Raw genomic sequence first — 26,978 nt, 5'->3', positions numbered from 1 at the left:
CCTCAGTGACTATTTCTGGAGGTTTATTTTGTTCCTTTGAATAGACCATGTTTGCCTGTGTCTCTGTATGCCTTGTAATCAGATGGATGTTTGAAGAACACCTCTTCCAATTTTTGAAGACTAGAGTTATTTATTATCAAGCCCCTGAACCTAGAGATCAGCCCAGGGTAAGGGCTTAAGGGCTGCTCAGGTCTTCTGGGCATGCATCCTATCTGGGCCTATGTGTGTGTATTTCCCCATTTCTTCTGGCTGCTTTCAAATGTCTTAATTTTCCAAAGCGTCCCACCTCAGCTTCTTCTCAGAGCCTTAGATGGCCTACTGTATTCCTCTGCCCATCACCTCTTGCTCACAGTTGTCCTCAGATCTACAGTCCCCCTACAGTTTTCACACATCATGGTGCACCCCACTTCCTTCTGAGGCTTCCAGCCTAAGCTCCAAACTATGCTACCCTTCCATCTGAGGCAGGAGAGACAGATACTGGTTTCTTGGACATCCCACAGATAGGCGAGAATTATACAAACAATTTCTACTCTGTTTTTTCTGGCCCAAGGGACAGAGTCAAAAATTGGTCCTGTTCCTCTGGCCTTCATTGCATGGGTAAGGCATGGGCAAGTAAAAACAACACTGAATTTCCTACTATTCTGAGTGTGGCTTTTTTCTGATTGGCATTTGCTTGGTTGCTACAGAACTTTGGTTGGTTTCTAGAGCTCCTATAAAGTGATTTTAGTCAGTCTGTAGTTGTTTATTTGATGTTTTATGGGTGAATAAAGGCCTGGAGCTTCCTGGTCTGCCATTTTGTTGATGTCCTCAGTATTTTAATCTTTTAAAAAGTGATTGTACATGGTATTTTTTTTTGTTGTTGTTGTTGTTTTTTTGAGACAGGGTCTCTTTCTGTTGTCTACATTGGAGTGCAGTGGTGCCATCAGCTCATTGTAACCCCAAATTTCTGGACACAAGTGATGCTCCTGCCTCAGCTTCCTGAGCAGCTAGGACTACAGGTGCACGCCACTTTTCCTGGCTATTTTTAAAACTTTTTTGTAGAGATGGCGTGTTACTATGTTGCTCAGGCTGGTCTCAAACTCATGGCCTCAAAGTGATCCTTCTGCTTTGGCCTCCCAAACTGCTGGGATTACAGGAGTGAGCTACCTTGCCAGGCAAATATTGTGCTTTTAATTTTTATTTTCAACAGTTCACTAAAGTATAAAAAATTGTGTGTTGTTCTTGTATCTTGTAAGCATGCTAAATCCATTGTTAGTTCAAGGAGGTGGTTTAGGTAGATTTCTAGAGGTTTCTATATAGAACAATCATCTTAAAACTCAATAATAAGAGAAAAATGCAATGAAATGTGGGCAAAAGATTTGGACACTTTACAAAAGAAGATATAACAATAGCCAATAAGCATATTAAAAAAGTGTTCAGCATTATTAGCTATCCAGAAGAAAATACAAACCAAAAGCAAAATGAGATACTGCTATGCTTTAGAATGACTAAAACTTCAAAGATTGAGAGTATCGAATGCTGGGGAGGTTGCAGAGCACACAGAACTTTCATGAACTTCTTGCAGGGATGGAAAGTGGTACCTTTTAGAAAACTGTTTGACAGTTTCTAAATTAAACAAACGTTTATCATATGACCCAACCTGTTCACTCCTAGGCATTTTCCAGGGGAAATGAAAGTGTATGCCCAAAGAAGGACTTGTATTTCAATGTTCATAGAAGTTTTATGCACAAGAGTCCAAAACTGCAAAAAAATCCAGAAGTTCATCAACTGGTAAATAAACTGTCATCTATCCATACAATGGAAACTAGCTAGCAATAAAAACTATGGACATTGTTGAATCTCAAAAGCATTACGCTAAGTGGGAGTGATTCTATGTATATGAGATTCTAGACACAATAAAGTTATAATAGTAAAGAGCAGATCAGTGGTTGCAAGGGGCAAGGGCATGGGGGAGAGAGGACTGACTATAAAGGGGCTTGAGGAAACATACTGGTGGATAGAAATGTTCTATATCGCAGTAGTTGTGGTCATTACACACCTGCATATGCCTCTCAAAAGTGATCAAATTGCGCACTTAATAGTGGTGCATTTTATTGTTTGTAAATTATACTTTAATAAGTCTGATTTTATAAATGCAATCTTGAGCAGTAGACAGATTTCTATGGCCTGCAGGTGCCCACTTACCACCCTGAAAGGCCCCACTTGCCTAAAAATAGAGAAATAAGAGGAAATAATTTCATCTACTCACTTATTCATCATTTATTTGTTAAATTTATTTATTAAAAGTATTTCTTAAACATGAATTAGGGGACAGACAGTACCAGGTGTTGGGATACAGAGCGGGGAAAGCTGCTCCTGTGATAAGCATGCACCCAGCACTCCATGAGTGCAGAAGAGGGACATCCAGCCCAGACCAGGGTGTCAGGGAAGCGGGTGGCTGCTGAACTAAGCCCTGAATGATGAATACGTTGTGCTTTCCCCCACAACATGTTCACATAATGACCCTAAGGAATAGCTGGGAGGCTCTTGTAGCACAGAAGAGTGAGCACTTTAGAGTCACGCAGGTGTGGGCTCCAGTCCTGACCTGGCTGTTTGCCAGCTGTGTAACCTTGAGAAAATGTCAATCAACCAGAGTGCCATTTTTTCATACCCAGAATGTGAGTAATCATAATTACCTATACATTGCTCTGAAAATAAATTAGAAAATATTTCTCTTTTTTTTCTTTTGAGATGGAGTGTTGCTCTGTCACCAGGCTGGAGTGCAGTGGTGTGATCTCAGCTCACTCCAACCTCCACCTCCTGGGTTCACACGATTCTCCTGCCTCCTGAGTAAGTGGGATTACAGGCATGCACCACCATGCCCAGCTAATTTTTGTATTTTTAGTAGAGATGGGGTTTCACCATGTTGGCCAGGATGGTCTTGATCTCTTGACCTCGTAATCCGCCCACCTCAGCCTCCCAAAGTGCTGGGATTACAGGCGTGAGCCACTGCACCAGGCCTAGAAAATACTTCTAAAACATCTAGCTCAATAAAGGATTAGTAATGATAACAAGACATACATATCAGGTAGCCTCTTTGGTTACCATAACCTCTTCCCACCATCCTGGTCAAACACTAGGAATGAAAAATGCAGGGATTGGGGTTCCTGAAACTCAAGACTCACATAGTGTCACAGTCAGTAGAGTTGCAGCTAAGTGGTCTTTGCTGCCTGGCACCCCTCAGGAATGAGCCAGAAGAAGACCCCAGCCCAGGGAGAAGTCACAAGACGCCACCCATCCCTTTTCTTCTGTCTGAGGTTGTTCTGCATCAAATCATTGCCTTGTTTTGCACCTCTCTGGTGAAATTTCTAAGCTTCCTTTCAGTTCTAAAATCCAAGGTCCATGAAGCAAAACTCAAAACACAAAACACAAAAGTCACACCCCAGCAAAGGGGTTCAAAGTCATCATTCCTGAACTTCACTGTGAAGATAAAAATGTCCTCGGGCACAAGCTTCTTCTAACTCTGAGCTTTCGCACCCGTGCATCCACGCACAGGGGTTTCGCTGCCCTTGGACACCAAATGAGCATTCCTTGGCTTGAAAACTCTCTTAAGGCTGACAGTGTCCTTTTGAATTTGGATACATAAAATTGTGACCATCCAAAGGAGGCACATGGCTTTGTTTTTCCAACTTTAGTGACACAGTTAGCTAAACGGTGAGCTCTTGAGGGCTGGGGCCATGTCTTTTCACACCTGCATTCCCAGCCCCTAGCACAGAGCCTTCACCACTGTAGCTTGTGGAACGAATGGCTGAATGAACACATCTGATAGTGTTTTCCCACAGCATTTTCTATATCTCTCCTCTAACTCATGAATTCCACTGCAGTTGGCACAAAGGTACAGTACACGCCAAAATGGACTAAATAACACACAGAAGAAATTCAATTATTAAAAACAAAAATCAAACATAGTCCCCATCACATCTTTAGGATGAAAAAGGGGTTAGTCCTGGGGGCGAGGACAGCCTGGGGTGATGGACGTCACACCCTTCTGCCACCCCTTTATGAACTGGCGAGCCTGGCCAAGGTACTTATTGACTCTGAGTCTGTTCCTCCACCTACAAAATGAGGAGTGTAAGAATGCGGGTCTTACGGGGCTGTGCTGAGCAGGACTGCTTGTTTCAGGGATGAATGCTGGGAAGGGTCCCCTGATTTGGAAGACCTATTGGCTCATGTGTCCCTAATACACTCCGATTGTCCCTCTTTCAGTTCAGTTAACATCAGTTGTTCATCGCAGATTGCAAGGGCCTTGCCCATCGCAGCAGGATTTTGTAATCCCTCCAGGCTAAATTGCAATTAACTTGCTCTATTGGGGCTGCCTAGGAGTCTTGGGCAAGGGCAGGACCTGAAGCCTGTCACCTGAGCAGTCTGAGTCACTGTGCCCACGCCTCAGTCCTGCCCCAGGGCCTGCACAGGTTACCACCTCCAGTGGCAAGCCCTGAACCTCCCTGGGACTCTGCTGTCTCCAGGATGACCTGGACACACCTTCCTGTGGCACATCCTGGAGCCTGTTGGTCCTGGGTGACAGTCACAGGAGCAGGTAAAAAGTGGCTCAGGAGCCTTAGGGATGGCTCTGCAGAGGACGGGGCCCACTGGTGCCAGTCCCTCATCGGACAGAGGATGGAAGCTACCCTCCTGACCAGGACTGGATTCCCTAGTATCATGTGAGGAGCACCTGGCATTTTTGAAAAAGACTTTCTTTTTTCTGAAGCAGGGTCTTGCTCTGTCACCCAGGCTGGAGTGCAATGGCACAAACATGGCTCACTGCAGTCTCGACCTCCTGGGCTCAAGTGATCCCCCCACCTCAGCCTCCCAAGTAGCTGAGACCACAGGCATGTGCCACCACGCCTAGCTAATTTTTATTTTTTGTAACAGAGGGGGGTCTCACCACATTGCCCAGGTTGGAGGTCACACTTTATTGCCCAGGCCACTCTTGAACTCCTGGCCTCAAGCTATCCTCCTGCCTTGGTCTCCCAAAGTGCTGATGATATAGTTTGGTTCTGTGTCCCCACCCAAATCTCATCTTGTAACTCTCACAATTCCCACGTGTTGTGGTGGGGCCAGGTGGGAGGTGATTGAATCATGGGGTCGGGTCTTTCCTGTGCTGTTCTTGTGATGGTGAACGGATCTCACAAGATCTGATGGTTTTAAAAAGGGGAGTTCCCCTGCACAAGCTCTCTTTTTACCTGCTGCCATCCATGTAAGACAGTACTTGCTCCTCCTTGCCTTCCACCATGATTGTGAGGCTTCCCCAACCACGTGGAACTATAAGTCCAATTAAATTTCTCTAGTAAATTGCCCAGTCTCGGATATGTCTTCATCAGCAGTGTGAAAATGAATACAGCTGGGATTACAGTTGTGAGCCAATGCATCCAGCATTGACTTTATTTTCTTAGAGCCACTTTAGGTTCACAGCAAAATTAAAAGGTACAGAGAATTCCCATATGCCACCTCCCCTACACTCAGGCACAGCCTCCTCCACTATCAACACCCCCCACCAGAGGGGTACATTTGTGACAATGGATCAAGCTACATCGCCACATTATCATCCCCCACAGCCACAGTTATGTTACGGTTCACATGCACATTCTATGGGTTTGGACGGATATACGACGCCATGTGTCCAGCATTCTAGGATCGTAATTTCCTTGCCCTAAAAATCCTCCACAGCACTTCCTTTTCATTTTCTCCTCTTGTATGTGTGGAGGGAGAGAAGAAAAATGCATTGCACGCCTGCTGTCAGGTATTTTGCTGAGCTACATTTCATTTAATCCTACAACCACCCTTTGGGCAAGGAAGACTCGAAAACAAGGCCCTGGGAATGAGTCTGCTGAGATCCCAGTGGCCAGGGGACAGTTACAAGGAAGACCTAGGGAGACATGCAGACGAATTCAGAATCAAGCTTTCAAGCAAGGTAGGTGATGAGGTCTCATCTACTGAATGCAGTGCTGGGAGTCAAGGGAACCACAAGTGCGGGGGGCGGGGTGTAGCCACAGGAGAGCATCCCTGTTCAGACACCTTCGTCCCGGGATATACCTGAGGCCTTCAGAACATGGGTTCTTGCCTGGGTGTGGTCTGTTAATTTGTATTCATTTAAGAATCCTGTTAGCTGAGCATGGTGATATGGACCTGCAGTCCTAGCTACTCAGGCGTCTGAGGCAGGAGGATCACTTCAGCTCAGGAGGTCAAGGCTGCAGTGAGCTTTCATTGTGCCACTGTACTCCATCCTGGGTGACAAAGCAAGACCCTGTCTCTACTTTAAAAAGAGGAGAGAGAGAAAGAGGGGGATAGAGATAGAGAGAGAGAGAGAGAGAGAGCAAGCTGTACCTTCCTTGTGCCTGGCACTGTCCTGGTGCTATAGGAATACAAAGATGAAAGTTGCCTTCAGAGATTCTAGGGTTGAATGGGGAAAGTGACATACCCCAAAACACAAGTAGACTTTGATGAGCACAGAGAGTGCTATGAAAATTCAGAAAATGGAGAGATTGCTTCTGGGGGCCAGATCAGGACAGGCTGGAGAAGTGGATGGCACCTGTGGCGGGTCTTGAAGCCAGTGGGTGGAGAAGGGAAGCCCGGTCGGAGCCACAGATATGCACCAGGGGAGGGACTGCGGACAGGAGGCAGAGCCGGGAGTGCAGGTCCAGGGGAGCGGCATTACTGAGGGAACGATGGGAGGTGCAGGGCAGCACTGTCCAGACAGGTGTCAGACAGAGGGGTGTCGAGCTGGGAGCTTCCTGAAGGTGAGGACCTACCTAGTGTACAGTGGTGGCAGACACTTGATTAGGTTGGACTGCTGATAACGCCTCTTGATGTTGGGGTGAGACTGAACGAGAGCATGGGGTGCCCATAATAATAACGGGGGGCAGGAGGCAGCCTGGAGAGGATGGGTTCCTCTTAGACCCACTGAATCTGATAGGCCCTCTGGACGGTCGGCTGGAGACGCAGGATGAAAGCTTGAGACTAGTGGGGACAGAGATGCTGACCTGAGAATCACACAGAAAGCAGCAGAAACGCCGGCCATGCAGATGTATACAGAAAATGGATAGTGAGAGGACAGAACCCATGGCAGAAACACTCAAGGGTGTCCCATCTTCCACACTTAGCTGACCGCAGGAGGAGGAAGAGCCAAGGAGTATTCAGAAAAGGCGGAGGCTTAGGAGTTGCATGGAGTCGACATAGCTGGAGAAGGAGACTAAATGGTCTGAGATGCAGTTACTCACCGGGGCAGCCACGTACCTCACAAAGGTGAAGATGAGGGTGCTTCCTTCCGTCAAGGTGCTGGGGTCACTTTAGATTGCTCAAGACCTTGATTCTCTAAGGTTTGAAGGCCGGAGTCGGAGTTTGCCTTCAGCAGTTTTCCATGTAACAAATGTGTGTTGATACCTGTTTTTGTTCCATCCAGGTTCGAGGGGCATCCCCAGTTAGTGGGTGGAGGCTACCTGGAGGCCACCTCTCCTCTCCCATCTCTGTGCACCCCATCTCACACTCAGTAGATCCTCTGGAGACAGGAGAGGCGGGAGGAAGCTGGGCTTTATCTTCAGACTGACCTGTTAAGAGCCATTCCACATAGGCAAAACACATTTCTAATGCATTCTATGTGGAGGAAGGCACATACTATAATTTGCCGAATTTATCACAGAGTTAGAAATGTTATTAAGTGTAGACAGTTCCTCCTCAGGTTCAAGTCAAATGAGCTGGCAAAGAGCTTCTCACAGCTCATGCATAAATGCCAAAGGGGAGAGGACACTTGCTAGCCACGGTGGAGAAGGCTGTGTCCCGGGCATGAATGTATTGAGATTAATCCAGGACACGGCAGTACCTTCTAAATGACACACATTCGTAGAACTTGAAAGTGGGTAGGCTCTGTAATGCGTCAGTCACTCCGTTGTCAACTGGCCTGGAGCCCGGAGTCGGTGTTCAATAAATGTTTTCAGAACAAATAACTGCTTTCAGCACCCATGCACCTTTTTCTATGGAAACTCAACACAGAACATACAAACAGAAAATTTCAGCTATAACTGATTACAAAATTCTCCCCGCTAGCTAAAGACTTCACTGCTGCTTTCCTTAAAAGTTCACTGCTAATGCCTGCACAACAGGCAGCTGAGGTGGCAGGAAGTGCGCCTCACGCAGCCTGCACCAGCCCGACCCACCCGTCCACAGCAGGCGAGGCCCGGCCCCACCCACCCTTCTTTACCTGCCATCTTTCTCTGGCTTATTCCTCCCTTTTACTGGTTCCATGAAGGCTTTGTGTATGTCATTGCAGTATATTCAGTATTTCCTAAATAGATCGGACACTTTTATGCAAGGAGTTTAGTCATCGACTTTACTAGGACACGGTACTAATTTGCTCATTAATAACCAAGCACTATAAAATCACACACCGAGCACTCGACCTGACCTCCTGCTCTGCCCGCCGGCACAACAGGCCCCGAAATGCAGCAGCTGCAGAACCAGCGAGGTAAACAGGGCGGTGACGAGGAGGTTCTTATTCCAATCAACGTACAGCTGCTGCCTGCTGATCCAAGGGCTGAGATTACTCGGACAGACTGTGCCGAAAGCCTTCTCTGATGCTGTTTCTCAATAAACAGGTCTCAGCGTGTGCCTGTCAGTCAGTGAACAGGTGGAGGAGGGAGGCAGAGGGATGGCCTCCACTAGGAAAGAGATGCTCAATGGGATTTCCTCTCAAAAGCATCAGTATTTTCTACAAGTTGAAAACATTCTTTTTCAGACTTGCAAACGGGGTTTAAGAAACCAACTCACCCAATTTCCCACCCACCTCTTGACCAAGTCGGAAAAGAAAATCCATTGAGAATGTCTAATGTGCAGCACACCTCAAAGTATTTTCTATAGCTCATCCAAATCATACTAACTCAAATTAATTGTGAAACTCTCTGCAGTTTGCCTGCTGCTTTCAAATCCATTCCCAGTTAAGAGTAACAATGACACGTGAAGAGCATCTGCAATAGGGAGCCTTGCAGGTGGAACTGGTTGTGGCAAGGATGGAGGAAAATGGGTGCGGGTTTGTGACTACGGTAGATAGTGGGCTGGGGCATTGCGGGGCCTCTGGGAACAGCATCAGTCTAGTTATAAAAAGGCTGAGAGCCGGCCGCAGTGGCTCACGCCTGTAATCCCAGCACTTTGTGAGGCCAAGGTGGGCAGGTCATCTGAGGTCAGGAGTTTGAGACCAGCTTGGCCAACGTGGTGAAACCCTGCCTCTATTAAAAATACAAAAATTAGCTGGGCGTGGTGGTGCACGCCTGTAGTCCCAGATACTTGGGAGGCTGAGGCAGGAGAATCACTTGAACCTGGGAGGAGGAGGTTGCAGTGAGCCAAGATCGTGCCACTTCACTCCAGCCTGGGTGACAGGGCGAGACTCCGTCTCCAAAAAAAATAATGATAATAATAAAAAATAAATAAAAGGCTGCGAGGCCCTTCTGTAAAAGGGGATGACGATAATGGTTACCTCCTGGGTTGTTTGAGGACTAAATGAGTTGGCTTATTTGAAGTATTTGGAATAAGGCCAGGCATCCAAGACCTCATACAATAATAATAATAATCCATTAAAATTAACAGAAAAGAAGGTTGCTGCAGGACAACACAGAAGAGTCTCTTCAGTGGACAAATATTTTCTTGGGAGCCTACTTTTCCTCTTTAAACTAAAAGAACCAAGGAAAGCACTGAATAATACCAAAATTAATGTATTTTTACCCGGTGAAATAATTCAAGGCAAAAACAGGGTTCATATGCTACTCATTTTTAAAGTATCAAGCATAAAATGCAGAGTATTTGTCTTGTTCTAATTTCCACTTAGATCCAGAAAACCAAGTGGACTGAAAAACAGACACAGAAAAATGAAAGCTGAGGGTATCTAGAGAAAAGAGAGTCTCCACCTCCTTTGGAACAAATCTGCTCTTTGCTGAGCATGTGACTTATTCTCAGGCTGCCCACTCAATTATTAAAATAATTCAGAAGGGTCCAGGAGCAGTGGCTCACACCTGTAATCCCAGGACTTCGGGAGCCTGAGGTGGGCAGATCACTTTGAGCTCAGGAGTTTGAGACCAGCCTGGGCAACATGGCAAAACCCCATCTCTACTAAGAATACAAAAATTAGCCAGGCATGGTGGCCCGTGCCTATAATCCCAGCTACTCAGGAGGCTGAGGCAGGAGAATCACTTGAATCCAGGAGGCGGAGGTTGCAGTGAGCTGAGATCGCACCACTGCACTCCTTCCTGGGTGACTGAACGACACTCCCTCTCCTAAAAACAAAAACAAAAACAAAAACAAAAAAACCAAACAAAATATTCAGGAGGCCTTTCTCTAGCCTATGAAAACAGTCATCACCACATTCTACATTCTCTCAGTAAAAGTTGCATGTGGGCCAGGTGTAGTAGCTCACACCTGTAATCCCAGCACTTAGGGAAGCCAAGGTGGGAGGATCACTTGAGGCCAGGAGTTCAAGATCAGCCTGGGCAACACAGCAAGACCGTGTCTCTAGAAAAAATAAAAACATTAGCCAGGTGTGGTGGCACATGCCTGCAGTCCCAGCTTCTGGGGAGGCTGAGGCAGGACAACTGCTTGAGCCCAGGAGTTCGAAGCTGCAGTGAGCTTTGATCAGGCCTCTGCATTCCAGCCTAGGCAACAGAAAGAGACCCTATCTCTGAAAAAAAAGAAAAAAAAAAAACAAAAACAGTTGCACGTGAACAATCTTGCAGTCCAGCTGCCTTGGAATTCCTAACTCCAGGAACTACCAGCTCCCTTCTGCACCTCCCTCCTCTGGTCTTCCCACCCAGCCCCTGCACCCATGTCTGACCTAAATGCATTCCACCTGCCTCCTAAATACGCCTGCACACATTTTGGTATATTCTCCCGGCTCTAATTTTTACTGGTAAAGGAAGTTAAAACAAAAGGCCAAAAAAAAAAAAAAAATCAGCATCTATTTATTTTTGAAAGTTAGCTCCCCTTAGGTTCCATGCATTCCACTTCTTTCTGGATCTCTGGTTTCACAGGCAAGATGGGACAAGCAGAGAGAACTTGGGCATGTGCCCTCTGTGGAGAAAGTGACTTCAGAAACCTCTGAGGCTTTATTAGCCTGGGATTCTAAACTCGGGGGGGACATGAAAAACTCAGAGACAAGTCATCAGGCTCTATATTCATAAGACTCTTCTCTCTGTGTGTGTGTGTGTGTGTCTTTTCAAACAAATAGCACTGTGCAGTATCCTTAGAGACTACAGCCAAATGTCCTTCATGTATTTTCTCTACATTTCAAGAATCTCGGGACCATGCTTCCTATCTAATGTGTGACCTTGAGAGTTAAAATCAAGGGGAAAAGGTCACCGAATTGGGGGCAAGTTTAAGTTCCCGTCACCAGCCACAATCTCTATATCAAATGGAGGACAACACACCGCCTGGGCCTTGGCCAGGTTTGCCGGAAGCAGGGCCAGGCAGCCTCAAGGCCTCCATGGTAGGCTGGGGACATGGGGATGTGGGGAAAGGGGGTGCAGGGAAACTGGGAACTAGGAGGGAAGCGTGAGAAAGAGGGAATAAACGCGTACACGGATGAAGAGGAATAGCAGGAGGAGATGAAGGCGGCGCAGAGGGCAGAACGGCAGACACAGGGCTGGGAAGGTGGCAGGGCTGGACTCCAGAACCTCAGCTGAGCGTTTTCTTCTCCTGTGTCCCAGGGATGGTGTGAAGTGTCTGCAGGCATCCGAGTGAACCCACAGGGAGAGTTCGGCTGGCACACAGGGAGACGGGCCAAGGCGCGGCAGGTGAGGGCGGCACAAGCATGGTGCTGCGACACCACTGCTGGGAGCAGGGCTGAAAGGTGTCTTTTACTCTAAGGACTTTCATAAGGCAGTCCCAATCCAAAGACTGACTTTAGTTGCATGGCCTTAGCCTCTCAGTTTCTTAAGCCTTCTGAGGACCTCCTGATCATGACAAATAAGTCACTATTTACAGCCATGTGACAGATAAATCCTTCAGATTTGTTCTGAAGGACCCCCAAAAGGAAACATATGAGAGTACCCACACTCGGCACAGGAACGGCAAGAGACCTCCTGTGAGAGCTGAGAGATGACATTGGTCCTGAGTCTGTCCACTGCTGAAGCTTGGCAGCGGTGGGGAAAGCGCTCACAACAGTCGGCTGCCACGGCTTAGTGGAGGGGAGGGCGTTAACACGTTTCTCCATCAAAACCAAAACACAACAAAAAACTTCTCTGATTTGGGAATGTAATCATATAATTTCTACTTGGCAAAAATGTTGGTTGGCTATAGAACAAAAAGAACAATCTGAATCCAAGCTATTGCCTCTTAATCCTTTAATTAGGCTGAGTCTTTCAGAAGAAAGCACCATTCATTGTTACTGAAGGGAACCGAGAGCAAACGGAGATAGTGACACACACACACACACACACACACACACAGATGCGCGCATGCACACACACGTGTGTACACTTACATGAATGCATGTATTTGTAATGATTATAATTAAACTCTCTTGCTGAAGGGCTCAGAGTTTACAAAACAATTTATTTGTGTCTGAGAGCCACGATTTAGAACATTAAAAAGGTCCTCCTGGGAATGTAACTTGGGGGAAATGTGGCGAGAGGGCAGGACTCGGCAGCCCACGGACATGTCACAAGATGCACCCAGGCACTCTGGGGTGAACTCTGCTCTGACTTCAGGCCAGAGGTGTCTGCCCTCCGCAGCGCCCTGACAGCTGAGTGGTCGGAACGCCCCGGCTGGGAAGGATTCATTTGGAATCTTTCTTCTTCTTCTTCTTTTTCACTAGCGTTTCTTCTAGCGTAGCGTCCTCTGCTATATCTACTGGGTTTTGCAGCTTTTTCTTCCCTCTCCTCTTTTTGGGCTTCAGGGTGAAGTCCTGGCCCTCAGGCGGCTGCACATGGTCCCCTGCATCCTGAGCAGAGGCCTCGGAACTCTGGTCCCAGCAGGGGCCTCTGAGCTGCTCTTCTGCGGGCGCGCTCTTCTTCCTGGCCACTCGCTCCTGGGCCTTGGCCCTCTCGGGCTTTCCCTCCGTGTGCCTCTTGGCCTTAGGCTGGAGGTAACTTTCCACATCTTTACCTGTGGCCTCTTTGTTTCTTTTCTTCCCCCTTTTACGTTCCACCTGCGTCTCGGAAATGTCAGACCCTGGAACTGGAACCTGGGGCTTGTTCTTCAGTGCTGCCATCCGCTTGGCAAAGTACTCCTGGATGGTGAAGGCGCTGGTTGTCGTGGTTTCATTCTCATCTGGAGTGGAAGGACTGGCAACGCCCTATGGTGGGCAGAAGAGTTAAAAGGCAGGTAAGCATCAACTGTTCATCCCTCACCGCACCCAGGAGGCACTCACACCCGGCACTCACACCCGGCGCCCACACCCAGCACCCACACCTGGCGCTCACACCTGGCACCCACACCCGGTGCTCACACCCGGCGCTCACACCTGGCACCCACACCCGGCACGCACACCCGGCACACACACCCGGCACTCACACCCGGCGCTCACACCCAGCACTCACACCTGGCACGCACACCTGGCACTTAGGAGACAAGGCTGAGGGCCAGGCTCCCTTTGGCCTCTCTCTCTTCTGGTCGGCCTGAACTGCAGGCCCGCAGCAAAGTGGCCACACACTCCGGCTGAGTACTAGGTGGGGTGGTAGATGACAGGCAGAAGCTAATGTCAGAAGGGAGCAGGCAAGCCGCCTCGATGGAATTCTGAGTAAACATCTCCCTAGAAACAAGTGTTGTGGTGACTAAGCTCCCAGAATCTCCCATCAGAAACAGGGACACTGGTGTTCCAGAGCTTGGTGATTTCGTTAGACACTGATTTCACCTTCATTATGGGTTACATGGGCCTCTGTGTTGATCTAGAAACTTAGACGCCACCTGGATAGGTTAACCTTCCATGAGGACAGGAGCCACATTCCACCCTGGAACCTGGCTTGCCTGGGGCACCCTTTCTCCCCCAAAGGTGGAGCGTGGCCGCTCTGGCAGCTGCTCCTGAAGGGAGGACAGAGTGGAGACTCCGCGTGTCTCAGCCTCCTCCCTGAACGAACAGGCCAGCTTGGGGGCTTCTTTCCCTTAGCTGGCGGTGGGGCGTAGGGAAATGCCCCCTCCTTCCCTAACAAAAACTAGATACTCAGGACTGTGTTTGGGCTGTTTTTAAATGTGAGTTACTCACACATAACAGCTGGGATTAGGATTTTAATTTTAAATGAGTATATCGCATTGTCAGGTAATATCTGCTATAAGAAAAAATGTGAAAAATGTATGTATCTAAAAGTACATTTTGCTGTAAAGCTTGAGAAGCAAGAGAAAATTCCTAAGGGGAGAGGCTAGGATAAAGAATGAAATGCTGGAATCGCCATTTGGGTTGAGGCTGGCAGTAAGGTGAGGAGGCGTGCCTGTGAGGCAGGAAGCGCCTTCGGGTTGAAGACTATAAGGAATATGCTCGGAGTCAAATCAATGTCTGCAGCAACTCTGCCCACAGAGACTCTGGAAATAAGTCATTAAGCAATCATGCTAAACTTAGGTTTTCATAGTCACCCAGCTTCTTCCTTCATACTCATTTATCTCACAAGAAGAGGCTGGGTGTTCCACGCTTTCATGTTGGGAGGGTGGGAAAGGGCTCCTGAATAAAGAAATCTCCAAATCAGGATTCTACTAATGATCCTAAACTTGGCTGGCAAGGTTCTGCTTGTGCAGGTAACTGAATTACAAACCACCTATAAACAGACCCTGTATTGTCTCGACACAGTGGTCCTCAAAAATCAGCTCAGTGGAATCCAAGACAATGTCCCATTTGCAGTTCCAGCAGAATTGATATTATTATATATCAATGGACAATTGGGCCTTCAGTGACAAGTGCCTCAGACAGCTTTCACCAAAGGGTATATTAAAAAAAAAAAAAAAATCATGTGGTCAATTCTGGAATTTCAAAATAGGCAGAACATGAAGAATAAATCAACTGAGTTTTGGGAAGAAGTTTTAATTTTATCTATTACCATTCAATTTGTGCTGGAATTCCACGGGGTGATTTTGAGAAAAATAAAAAAATATCTGCCCCAGGAGATTTGCCTTTTTGTTCTTCAAATGTTGAAAAAGAACTGAAATGCTACACAGCAGAATGAAGGATCTTCTCAAGGCTCTCCTGGCACGAGCCAATCCCAAGCTCATGAACGAGAAAGATCCTGCCTCCCACAGACGGGCACCCTCACAGCCACACGGGGACAGGCTCGGTGACCAGCCACCCTCACAGCCACACGGGGACAGGCTCGGTGACCAGCCACCCTCACAGCCACACAGAGACAGACTCGGTGACGATAGCTGGCTCATTTACGCAACAGAAGTCTCACTGACAGTTTCGCAGCACTACAGGAGCCTGCAGTCTGTGGGCCACTCTTTTGGAATGTATTTGTGAGGTTGGAACTCACATCTGAGTCGAATCCTATGACTCCTTACCTTGCTCATCTATTTATTACCTTGTGAATTCCTGATTTTAATCACAGGAACTAATTGCTGGTATTAATCACATTTTTTATTATCAGGAAATACAAGACCATTTTTGAGTCACTTGTTGAATTCAGTGGGTCTTCCTAACTCCAGAAAGTAAGTATGCTCATAATCAACTCCTGGGATGTAAGTTTAATAGGCATGGGCCACTGCACAGGCTTGGCAGGGCATGGAGACAGGCTAGCGAGGGGCCAGCACCCAAGTCCTACTTCTTCCCAGCAAAGTGCTGGCCACACAATGACTGGCTAGAGAGAGCTGCTTAACGCGGGGGTAGCCACCCTCCCACATCACAGAAACGTGCCTATTTTACAAGACCATGGACTCAAAGGAAAAATACGTTGAAAATCTGACTCCTGCAGGAGCAATGGCCAGGACTCATCTTTTATACACCAAAGTCAGAAACTCAGTTTCACTGCAGAGATTCTAATCCTGCTTCTGCATTCTTGACCATTGGCATCACATGCACATATATACACCTTTTCAAGAAAACTAATGCTTTTACATCTGGTCTCTATCAAAGTAAGCAAGTATTGAGAAAAACAAGTTACTTTTAAGTATTTTGAAATGACAATAACTTGCATTTTCCCACATTTCCATTAAACACACAATACAACCTCAAAAAATAAAATCTGTAATATTTAAATGCGACATTCACTGCTTCATAAACGTTGAGAATGTCTGTTTGCTAACTGTGTTCCAAAAACTAATGAAACAAATTTAAGAGTAACTTGAAAACTTCTGGTTCCATATAAAATACTACCAAGAAATATGGTTAATCATCTTGCCAAATGTGATTTAAGCCCAGGGATTCAGGAAACGTCTCTCTCTCTTTTTTAAATTCCAACGCTTGCTGTTCAGCTAAAGGAGGTTTTTGCCACTAATGGCAAAAACCGCGAATACTTTTGCACCAACCTAATAAAATAAGCAGCACTGGCCTTGTCTGTTCACAGCAAGCCTCACAGTCCTTTCCTTTCCTTCAGTGCTAATGAGTGCATCGCATGTGTCAAAAACATTTGGTGACTGACTTTCCCAAATGGTAAGTGGGCCTTAATTTCTACCCAATCAATAAGTACTTGTGGCTTTGAACTGAGATGACTCTGGAGCACCTGTTCCCCAGTTCACAGAGTCCTGAGAGTTTAAAGCCAGGCCCATGGGATCACCCTGCTCAATCATGTGAGGAAGCTTCACCCAAAGTGATCAGGCCTGGGTGTCCTGAGGAAGGCAGCTATCACCACTGTGCCAGGCACTTGACATCAAGTGGCATCTCAGCCGACTCTTGCAGCCACCTGAGGAGAGGCATCCTCTCCATATGACACAGGCAGAGAGTGAGACTCCTAGCACTTAATCCGCAGAAGGTCTCACAGCCGGAACACGGCAGGAGAGAGAGAGCCCTAAGGCTGCCGGGTGCAAAGCCCTTGCTCCCTGTACCACAGGACCCCGACTCCTAGCTCCCATCTCATGGACTGCCTTGTCACCTTTCCTCTCTCTTCAGAAGCCATCCCAAAACTAAAGTATGTATCAAGTGACCACATAATCCAGAGACTAAGGTCTACACTCACCTAAGTTGAGTGATGCAGAAAAAATATCCACAGAAATAATACTTTCAAAAGAGAAAAAAACTACATCATTTTGGTTTGCAATTCATATAAATAAAAAACAGCCTGAAGCCAGGCTTAAAAGAGTTTTATAATTTATCAAACTAGCATGTACATTCACTTGAAAAAGTGTGACTGTTCTAAAGCAGAGAGTAAAACCCAAGTCCAAACCTTCCACCCAGGCAAGAAGCCCTCTCGGGCAGATGCTGGACAGCTTCCACCTGGACACTGCCAATATGGAAAGGTGGCTGCTCTGGTTCTCTGACTCAGTTTCCTCATCAGCAACAGCTAAATTCAGGTGGTTCATGGGCGTACACTGTGTGTCATGATTAGAGCTGGAGAATCTTAACACCATCTCTGGCAATTCCGAATTACCACTGAGGAAAAAACAAAGAGTGGGCACAAAGGAAAGCTGACCCTGCAGAGAGTCCCTGCAGGTATCAATTATAATACACCACAGTCCTCTCCGGTCCCTGAAAGATGCCTGAAGCTACATGTATCAACTCTTCTCAGATGTCTACAAAATTAGAGTCTGTTCTGCTTCTTTTAGGATCCTCCATCTGGAGACTCTGTAGCTCCATGAGTATCTGCGCAAGCTCCTCTGGGCTCACGGAGGACTTTGCTCTTGTGTCACTCAAGCATGTATACTAAGATGGATTATTAGTAAAATGCCCAAATAGAGAGGATTCTCCATTATTCTCAAAAGAATCTTTTGGGGCAAGGAAATGAGGCAGTTTGCACAGAGACCTTAGTGAAGTGCCTGGAGCAGATGCACCTTACTATAGAATCCCCCTACTTATGATCAACACGCCAGTCCAGGGAATGGGCTTCAAAGGCAAGTCTTTCAGCTCGCCTGCCTTGCTCATACATCACTACTGATCTTAAGTGACAGGATGATGGAAGCTTGCTGATTTCCACATTAAGACACGGAGGTCATGCTGCAACAGTAATCCTTCAATGAACTTTGTTAACAAAGTAGACACCCAGAGCTCAAGGGTAATGTATTTAGCAACTGGGGTTGTGAGCCCTGATGGCTACTGCCTGTGATGAACAAACACTCACTGCCACCACAGCCTGTCTGTCATCAGCCTGTGCTGGGTTAGTCTGTGAAAAGTTAAGAAAGCTGGGCAAGTGAGTGGTTTGACAGAACATTCTGTACCTTTTCCAAACTTTTCAGTGGGGCAGTTCTGACAAACACAAATTATGTCTTAATGTATCCCTTCAGGTATGAAGTGCCTCTGTGTGACTCCTCAAAACAAAGGGATTGTGGAGACCCCACTGTCAGCTGTGTGTGTACTTTAAACTCCTCCAACAGAAGGGACAGGATGAACTGACCCAGTCACTCCCTATGCTGGCCTACGATGTTCTTCCACATCCCCTGTACACAGTACCGTGCATCACCTTCTTGAAGATCAGGTGTGAGACTGCTTCTTTCCACAAGTCCAATCCCATGTGAACATCCTTTCTTGTTTATTCCCCATAATAGCAACTTGTTGCTTCTATTTTCTGTATTTGTTTAATTTGCTTTGCTAGCATCTTCCCAAGGAAACAAGTTTCTTGAGGACAGGGGCCATTTATATTTCATTTGTATTCATACAATCCACAACCTCCCTAATGAGGAACAAGGTACAGTAAGTGCTCAACAAAGGCACAAAGACACCAAACCCAGCTGGACCAAGGTTGTGAAGAGCTCCCACCACCATCCACTGGCCCCAAATGCTTTGTGTTTGTCAGCACGAACTTGTCTGCACATCAGGCAGGTCTAATGTCCAGAAGGGGCGTGGGAGGGTAAGAAGAGAATCAGCATTTTGAGTGCAGATTCCTCCTATCCACATGAAACCACCCCCTTCTCATCAGATAGCACCTTCCCTTGCCTCATGATGCAAACTGCTTCTCTAACTACTGCAGGGTACATCTGAGTGTCGTCTGCTGTCAGCCAGTTCCTTCCTGGCCCTTAGCAATAAATAGAAACTCAGTCCAGTGATCCATCCATTTCTCCTTCTGCTCTATCATTCTACATGTTACCATAGTTGCCTTGGAGGGGATAAGTCAATTAGAAAAAAGCAAGGTACTGTGTGGTATGGGAACTGCCACGTTCTTTTTGTGGGATTAGTTGAACACAAGCAATACCGGTAGAGACTGAACTGTTCTTGCTAAAGAAGAGAACTGTTCTTGGTAAAGAGAAGAGAGTTCTCCTGCATATCACATACAAAGGTAAGCAGCTCATTTGGAGAACAGCAGTGGGATGGAAGTTCCACCAGCAGCCTCTGGTAGCAAGCTGTGAAGGCACAGCCTACATTATATCTTAGCTGAAAACACAACCTGGGCAAGTTGATTCTCGGGAGTCATTGAAATGGGTTTGCCACTGAAGGCTGAGCTAGGCAGTGATTCACAGTCGTTCGTTGGAAAGCCTGCCCTGAGCCACTATGGCGGGCGGCCCTGCTCTTCTCTCTATAGAACCTCTGTGGTTTCATGCTTTTCCTTCGTGGTTTCCACGTAACTGAAAACATCCAGTGTTTTATTGATGAACAGCTATTTTTACACTCACAAAAAGCTTTTCAAGTGTGAAATCTTGTACATTTTTCAAGACATTCATCGCTCACATCTGGAATTAGGCTAAACACACCAAGTCTTGGCAATGAGCAGCCTCGGGGAATTTGCCTGGGAGATGCAATTAGTTTCAACATTAGCAAGTATCAAAAGAGTCAAAAACAAATATAAAACCCCATTGACCGAAGAGAGCTGTGATTCGAAGTGGTATTAAAAAGCAAAGATATAATAACAGAATAATGAGAATTATGCAGGAACTCAATTGGAAAACACAGAAATTGTGTGTGCGTGCACATGTGAAACAGGTGTAAGAACCTGTGGCATGTATTAGAAGCCCACTCTGCAGGGGTTCCAGAGGGTTCTCTCTAGAACAGAGACTGGTGAACTACGGCCGTGGGCCTAGTTTTTAATGATTTTTTTTTAATCATTTCTAAATGGTTAGGAGGAAACAAAAAACTATTTTATGACATGAAAAAATTACACGAATTTCAAATACCAGTGTCCTTAAAGTTCTGAATTTCCTCGGTAAAAATCTTGTGAAGATTTGTTTTCTTTCTCATTATACAAGTACATACAATAGCTGCTAAGTAAATATTTACTGAATAAATGTATTATAAAATCGGCTCTGCGACTATGAATACAATACTGCTGACTTTTGGAAGTGGCAGGTGCTTTTCAAGTGCACACACACAATATACCTTTATATACACACATGTACATATATACACGTGTGGAACTGGAGGACACTGGGCTTTGACAAAGTCCTCAAGCTCTGTCTCCCGCCAGTGACAGAATGCCTACCTTTCTGAACTGTGTCAGCAAGCAGCAGAGAGGCTGCTAACTGCTGCCTGCTTTTGAGTTGCAAAAGATAGCAGACAAAGAAAAAATTTGTTTAAAAAGTGATGTGACGTCAAAGAGAACTCTCAGCAACCCAGTAAGTATGCAGAGATACCTTTCTAATAATCAGGCATCAGAACTCCGCTTGGAATTTACAAACTCAGACACACCGGACATTGGAGAAGATAATACGAACCAGAAGGGACAGAATAGCTTGGCTGGACTTTAGTAGAGAAATACACAGAATGCCAAATTCCTCATATGAAGGCCAATGGTAACAGAGCTGTTAATTTTATGTCTTTTTATTTTTATTTTTTCCCATATGCCTAACCAGCTATTCCAATTGCCACTTATTAGGAAAAGCCGACATAAACATGTTTTAAAAGGATGGTTCTCTATGGCAACAGCTTCTCAAGTAACCAACATCAGGATCACTGACAAGAGTCATCCAGCCTCTGTGGAAAAAGAGGAAAGAGAAAGAGGAGCAGGCTTCCTGCCTCCCTGAAAGGTCCTCAGGCTCGGAAAGCTGCAGTGACAACCTTTCCCGACACACTGGCCATGGAAGATAAACGAGGCTCCTCCAGAGCTGGAGATGATCAATGTGACATAGGCCCCAACTTCTGTGAATGATGTCTAAAAATAATCCAAATTGACTGCATTTTATAATTCCAGGTCAAATGGTTCTCTCCCCTGCTCTCCAGAGGCAGGACAAACAGCTTTGATAAACAGCTGAGACCCAGCACTGGCCTCTCACAGAACAGAGCAGAAGCTTCCAGAGGGTTCTGTCTCTTCCATCTTTATTCCGCAGGAAGAGGTGAAAATTGCTGAAGAACCATGACAACTCAAATGCAGGCTCCTTACTATAGAAAGCACAGCAGTTCTTAAAGATTCTATTAAATCTAAAATCTTCTAATTTCTAAAAAGAATAAGGTCTTTTTTTTTTTTTTTTGAGATGGAGTTTCACTCTTGTTGCCCAGGCTGGAATGCAATGGCACAATCTCGGCTCACCGCAACCTCCGCCTCCCGGGTTCAAGTGATTCTCTTGCTTTAGCCTCCCGAGTAGCTGGGATTACAGGCAAGTGCCACCATGCCCAGCTAATTTTGTATTTTTAGTAGAGACAGGGTTTCTCCATGTTGGTCAGGCTGGTCTCGAACTCCCGACCTCAGGTGATCCACCCACCTCAGCCACCCAAAGTGCTGGAATTACAGGCGTGAGCCACTGTGCCTGGCCAAATAAGGTCTTTTTAGAGAATAAAATATTTATTTTGAAACTAGGAATAGGGTATGCATAGTTATATGGAATAATTAAGTAGTCACGATTGTTTATAAAAGAAAGGTAAATTAGGTGAATATAGCTGACTAACAAAAAAAGTCTCCTCTTTCAATTCTTGTAAACTACATAAGGCTAATATTTTCACATACTCTTTCTTTCACCAGAAATCAATGTAGCAAATAAAAATATTTGAGAAATATTTTTAGGAATAAATTTGGCAAAGCAAAGTCATTCTATCTTTAAAAGATACCGAAATTAGTATGAATAAATAAAATTCCGAACTTAGTCATGTTAAAAAAGTAAATGACATAAAATAATACACCAGTGTTCTTATCACAATAAAAAAAGACAATATACCGGCACAACTTATTTTTAGCATAGACAAAAACTAAACAACAACAAACCAACTACAAAGCCAATTCTACTCAAGAAAAACCCTAACCAGTTACACTGAGACTGTAATTCCAAGGAGCTCATAAAAAATAAAAATTGTTACTGCTATTAAATATATAATCCTATAACCTCTTCTCTTAGTTTTACACAAGCTATAATTTTTTATTTTATAGACAAAAAATATATTGAAAGCTTAAGTGTAAAAGTACCAGAAAGACTGTCTCCCTGCATGCTCAGAATCCAAAAAGGTTCTTGCAGCAAGACCTGCCTCGTTGGCAACAAAGCATTGCTTGCAGTCCTGAACCAACCCAACCACCAGAAATTCAATGCCCTCCAGCATACTGCTTCTCAAACTATCAGGGGTAAAGGATTAGTTTTGTCGTTTTGTGGGTTTTTTTTTTTTTTTTTGGCCTTTAAAAATTTTGAATCCATTACAGGATTACAGGGCAGGATTTTTATAAAGTTAAAAAAGTTAACAGAAAAATGAAGTTTAAAAAGACACTAAAACCCAAGTCCTAAATTATTGTCAAACTACTGGAAGAGCTTCTAAATGCTTACTCTTAATTTCTGTCTTGATCTTGTCTATGGACCATACTTTGAGTGGCACTGCTATAAAATATCAGCTAGCAAAGGACAGAAAACAGGTAGTCAATTTAAGATAGTAGAAGTGGCAATGACCTGGCTGTCAGAAGATTGGAAGCACAACTGATAGAACGTGTGATCTAGGACAAGTCACAGGCCTTTCCAGGCCTCAAATGCAATCATTTGCAAGACAGGGAAATAGGGCTCCTCAGTAACTTTTTTCCACATAGTTTTTTCACATGCCTTTCTTTAAACACAATCTTAAACACAAGGCCAATCTATACAACATCTCAGGAAGCTTTGGCTGCAGCGGGCTAGAGGCAACCCAAAGCTCATGTCCCAACCCTCCCCTCGAATCCCCTTGGAAAAGCCCCTGGGGATGCCAGAACTCTATGGAATCCAGTTTGAAAATCAACAGCTACATTTTTAAGGTCCATTACAATTCTAGCATTCATTATAGCCTAAGTAAGTCCATAGCACTCAGCAAAAGGAGAAGGCGAAAGCTTTTGAGAATAAAATTGGTCTTGGGCTGGGGACGCTGGCTCACACCTGTAATCCCAGCACTTTGGGAGGCCAAGGCAGGTGGATCACCTAAGGTCAGGAGTTCGAGACCAGCCTGGCCAACATGGCAAAACCCCATCTCTACTAAAAATACAAAAATTAGCCGGGCGTGGTGGTGCGGCCTGTAATCCCAGCTACTTGGGAGGCTGACACAGGAGAATCTCCTGAACCTGAGAATCGGAGGTTGCAGTGAGCCGAAGTCGTGCCACTGCACTCCAGCCTGGGTAACAGAGTGAGACTCCTCTCAAAAAATAAATACATAAATAAATAAAAATAAATTGGTCTTTAACATTATATAACATATATAATTCTTAACTCTGTCATTAACCTTTGGAATGTCAACAATTGGCTGTCAGAATTGCACAGCCAACCAATTTCTTCCAAAAATGGTAACACAGAATCAAGACTGAACTCCCACCTCAAGTTGCTAGCTGGGTCCTCCTGAGGCTCACAACGGCTGATGATGACCTCAGGCTGCCCACTCTTCCGGCTCTGCCTCGTGAGGTCAGGAAGGGACCACGAGGAAGGGGAAGCAAGGGTCGGGATGGTGCTGCCCAGGCCTGTCACCAGAGTTGCCACCCTGCTCCCTTCAGACTATGGTTGGAGATGCAGAGCTTTGCCTTCTCCGCCAACCCTTCCCCCACACTGCAACCCAAAGAAAAGTCCCCCTTCTTCCTGTTTTCATGACGTCACAGAAGGAAAATCTGGGGAGGAATGTTATTTCTGCTTTCCTGGCAAGAGAGAAGGACAGAAGGAAAAATGAGCCAGGGTTTCCCTCCTCTTCTCCTGCACTAGACCATACGTATGTCAGTTTCTTACTACCACAAAAGCTCTTAAAACCACTTGCTTCATCTGTCAACAAACAAAAAGCCAAATCTAATCCTTTCAGGCCAAACCTATGTCCTGGTGAAGCTCTAACCAAACAAAACAGCCCAGCGACTTCCAATCCTTCGGTGTGTTGGCAGGCCCTGCCCTCATCCTCACTGCTTTCTCATTTCTTCTTTATGAGTGTCTTATTATGAAGTTATGTTTGCTGATCTACAAGACGACATAAATTTTTACTGGTACTAAAACAACTTTCAAAAAGTCATGACCCACTTTCTCCTTTCTGGCTCCTCTAGAAAGTAGAGGCAGGCCCAAGCCCCGTTTGAAGTCCTTGCTGCCGGGAGATGGCCAGTTTATGTCTCTTGTCCTAGGACAGGAAAAGGATGCACTCTCGGCACCATGTGCTAGAGTGAGATAAGACCAGAGATTCTGTCCTCAGCACCTTATCAGCTTTTCCTGCCACTTTCCAGAGCAGACAGCACCATGGCGGGCAACGAACGAAGCTAGCTGAAGGGGGGCTGGGCGTGCGAGTGGCTTGGGGACTGCAGGGAGCGAGGTAGGCAGGGTGTAGAATGAGAAAAGGAAGGAGAAGAGGTTCTTCATGTATCTTAAAATGGTTTGGTCCCCCCAAAATTGCCTTTTTTTTTTTTTAAACACATGGATTTTGCATCTCTGTTGGAACTGCAGCAACTAGGAGAGATGTTTTTATAAGGACTTCCGTTCTGGTTAGAATGAACCACCACTTTCATTGCTTCGTGCCCTGCCCGTCACTGCCTTGTGCGACTGGCTCCTGGGCACGTAGCACAGGATGAATCTGCTATCAGATGCTCCGTGGAAAGACTGCGGGGCCCAGGTTGCAGAGCAGTTGCCTTCCACTGGCACGCAAGCCTCATCTGCACACCCAGCAATCTCCTGGAGCCAGGACACACTTGCTCACACGGGACAATCTGCCTCACAGTGCAAAGGAACAAGGGAGGCTACGGGACACTCCTCCAAATACAGACGAATGGCATCGATGAGCTGCTTTGTTCTGCAACAAATAACATCTGTGAATCCAAGGATTACACTCTTTAGAAACCCTGGTCTTTGGGGGCTGGGTTAGGGAGGGGGTGAATATAACTCTTGGAAAAAAACCTAGACTAAGCAGGGAAATTTTAACTTATTTATGGACTCAGTTATTGATAATGAACTCATGAAAGTTCAGGTTGAGTACCCCTTATTTGAAATGCTTGGGACCAGAAGAGTTTTGGATTTTTGATTTAGGTATATTCAACCTGGAATATCAATATAAATATGCTAAATTGATATTCCAGGTTGAACATCCCTCTCGTTTTTGCAAATTGTTGTTGATGAAACCAAACCATTTGTCCTGTAAAGTTCTCTCATAATCAGATTTTTGCTGAATGTATCCCCGTGGTATAGGTTAACACATTTCTCTGTCTCATGTATCTCCTGTAGGGTTCAAGTGAGAGGCCGCCTTACTTTCTAACGGAGCACTTTTCCAATGCCAGCAGGTTGTTTTATGAAAAACTGGGCTGGATTCATGGTCTAAGTAAGTTTGGGAAACAAGCCTGTGCTATTCCTCCCTTTGATTCATAATGCATATCACCACCTGAGACACGTGGCCACTGTTAAACTTCAGAATGGCCCACATTTATTTGATCCTGGAACCCTGTTTGGTAAACACCCACTGGCATCCCATGAAATTAGTGCTCTGCTGAACTCACTTTGAAAGGGCTATTTAAACAGATAGTTCCATTATCTGGATAAAATGAGTAGTTCTCTTGTTAAATCTTACAGTTAAATCTTTGTTTTTCCCAGATTGTCCAAGAGTGTGGGCTTTTACCAATGTAAGTTTTTGCAAAAATGACAAAAGCATAGCAGGAAAGTGAAAAGAGGGCCTGGCAAGCATCCCACTATAGACGCTAGCTTGCAGAGCACCTCTGGGAGGAGAGGTTAGCTCTTTTCTAGTTATCACATGATTGAAATGGGAATGTCTGTTCCTAGGTTTAGAAAAATTACGCTTCCATTTTGAAATGGAGGGTAGCGGAGAAATAACATATCCTAAATGATGCCAAGTATGGATGTATTTTCTTTGTTTACTTTTAAGACTGCCTACAATCTAGCTGTATTTTTTAAAGGATTACGTGTAAGCAGCAAGCCCTGCAGAGTCTGACAGTGAGATGACAACTGTGAAGAAGAAAGATCCTGGGCGTCAGGTTCCACTTAAAGGCTGTGCAAAGTTCAAACCACAGAACCAAGAATAAATGTATAAAATAATCAAGTGAATAAAATATGGAATACAGAAGTCAATGGACATACAACAAAATCAAATTCAAAAAAGCAATTTCTAAAAGTGAAATGAAACAAACTTGATTCTGCAACTAGCTGGTGAAAAGCCACACAAAAAGAAATTCCAAATGACTTAAAACATAATAATTTAACTGTATAGACTGAATAGGAAATACATAAAGACAAAAAGAACTGCCACACAACCAAAACAAACCCTCTGAATCTCCCTCTCTCTTTTTTTAAAATGATCAAGTTATTGGCATTATTCTGTAACTATTGTGTGTATAATGGGAAATAAGCAAATGAGTACTGTGATATTTTAATGCTTTTATTTCTGGAACCTGTTGATTCCAGGAATCTTACCGTGGGTAAGTAAAGATAAAAGATGAGTGGGGTTAAGTACTTGTGGTACTAAATCTAATCTGGCAATATGACTATAAACTCAGGATATATTTTATCATAAAGAAATTATAGTTTTATACATGTAACAAGGCCTACAAAAGAAGACCAATCTAGGAATAAAT

The 26,978-nt window shown here is 45.2% G+C and overlaps 1 protein-coding gene across 3 annotated transcripts in view; it reads right to left on the bottom strand.

Annotated features, from left to right (window-relative positions):
• Positions 1-12,547: 12,547 nt before the first annotated feature.
• PINX1 (PIN2 (TERF1) interacting telomerase inhibitor 1) overlaps positions 12,548-26,978 on the bottom strand; it is a 76,322-nt gene continuing 61,891 nt past the window's right edge. For all 3 annotated transcript variants that reach the window (XM_002818810.5, XM_054561173.2, XM_063726508.1), the window contains one exon: positions 12,548-13,309. In XM_002818810.5, coding sequence (XP_002818856.2) covers positions 12,791-13,309 — 519 coding nt within the window. In that variant the 3' untranslated portion in view covers positions 12,548-12,790. The remainder of the gene's footprint in view (positions 13,310-26,978) is intronic.

The sequence above is a fragment of the Pongo abelii genome, chromosome 7 (genome assembly GCF_028885655.2).
Source record: "Pongo abelii isolate AG06213 chromosome 7, NHGRI_mPonAbe1-v2.0_pri, whole genome shotgun sequence".
Lineage (NCBI taxonomy): Eukaryota > Metazoa > Chordata > Mammalia > Primates > Hominidae > Pongo > Pongo abelii.
Note: the sequence above shows the minus strand (reverse complement) of the source record. Positions and strands in the feature narration are given on the sequence as shown.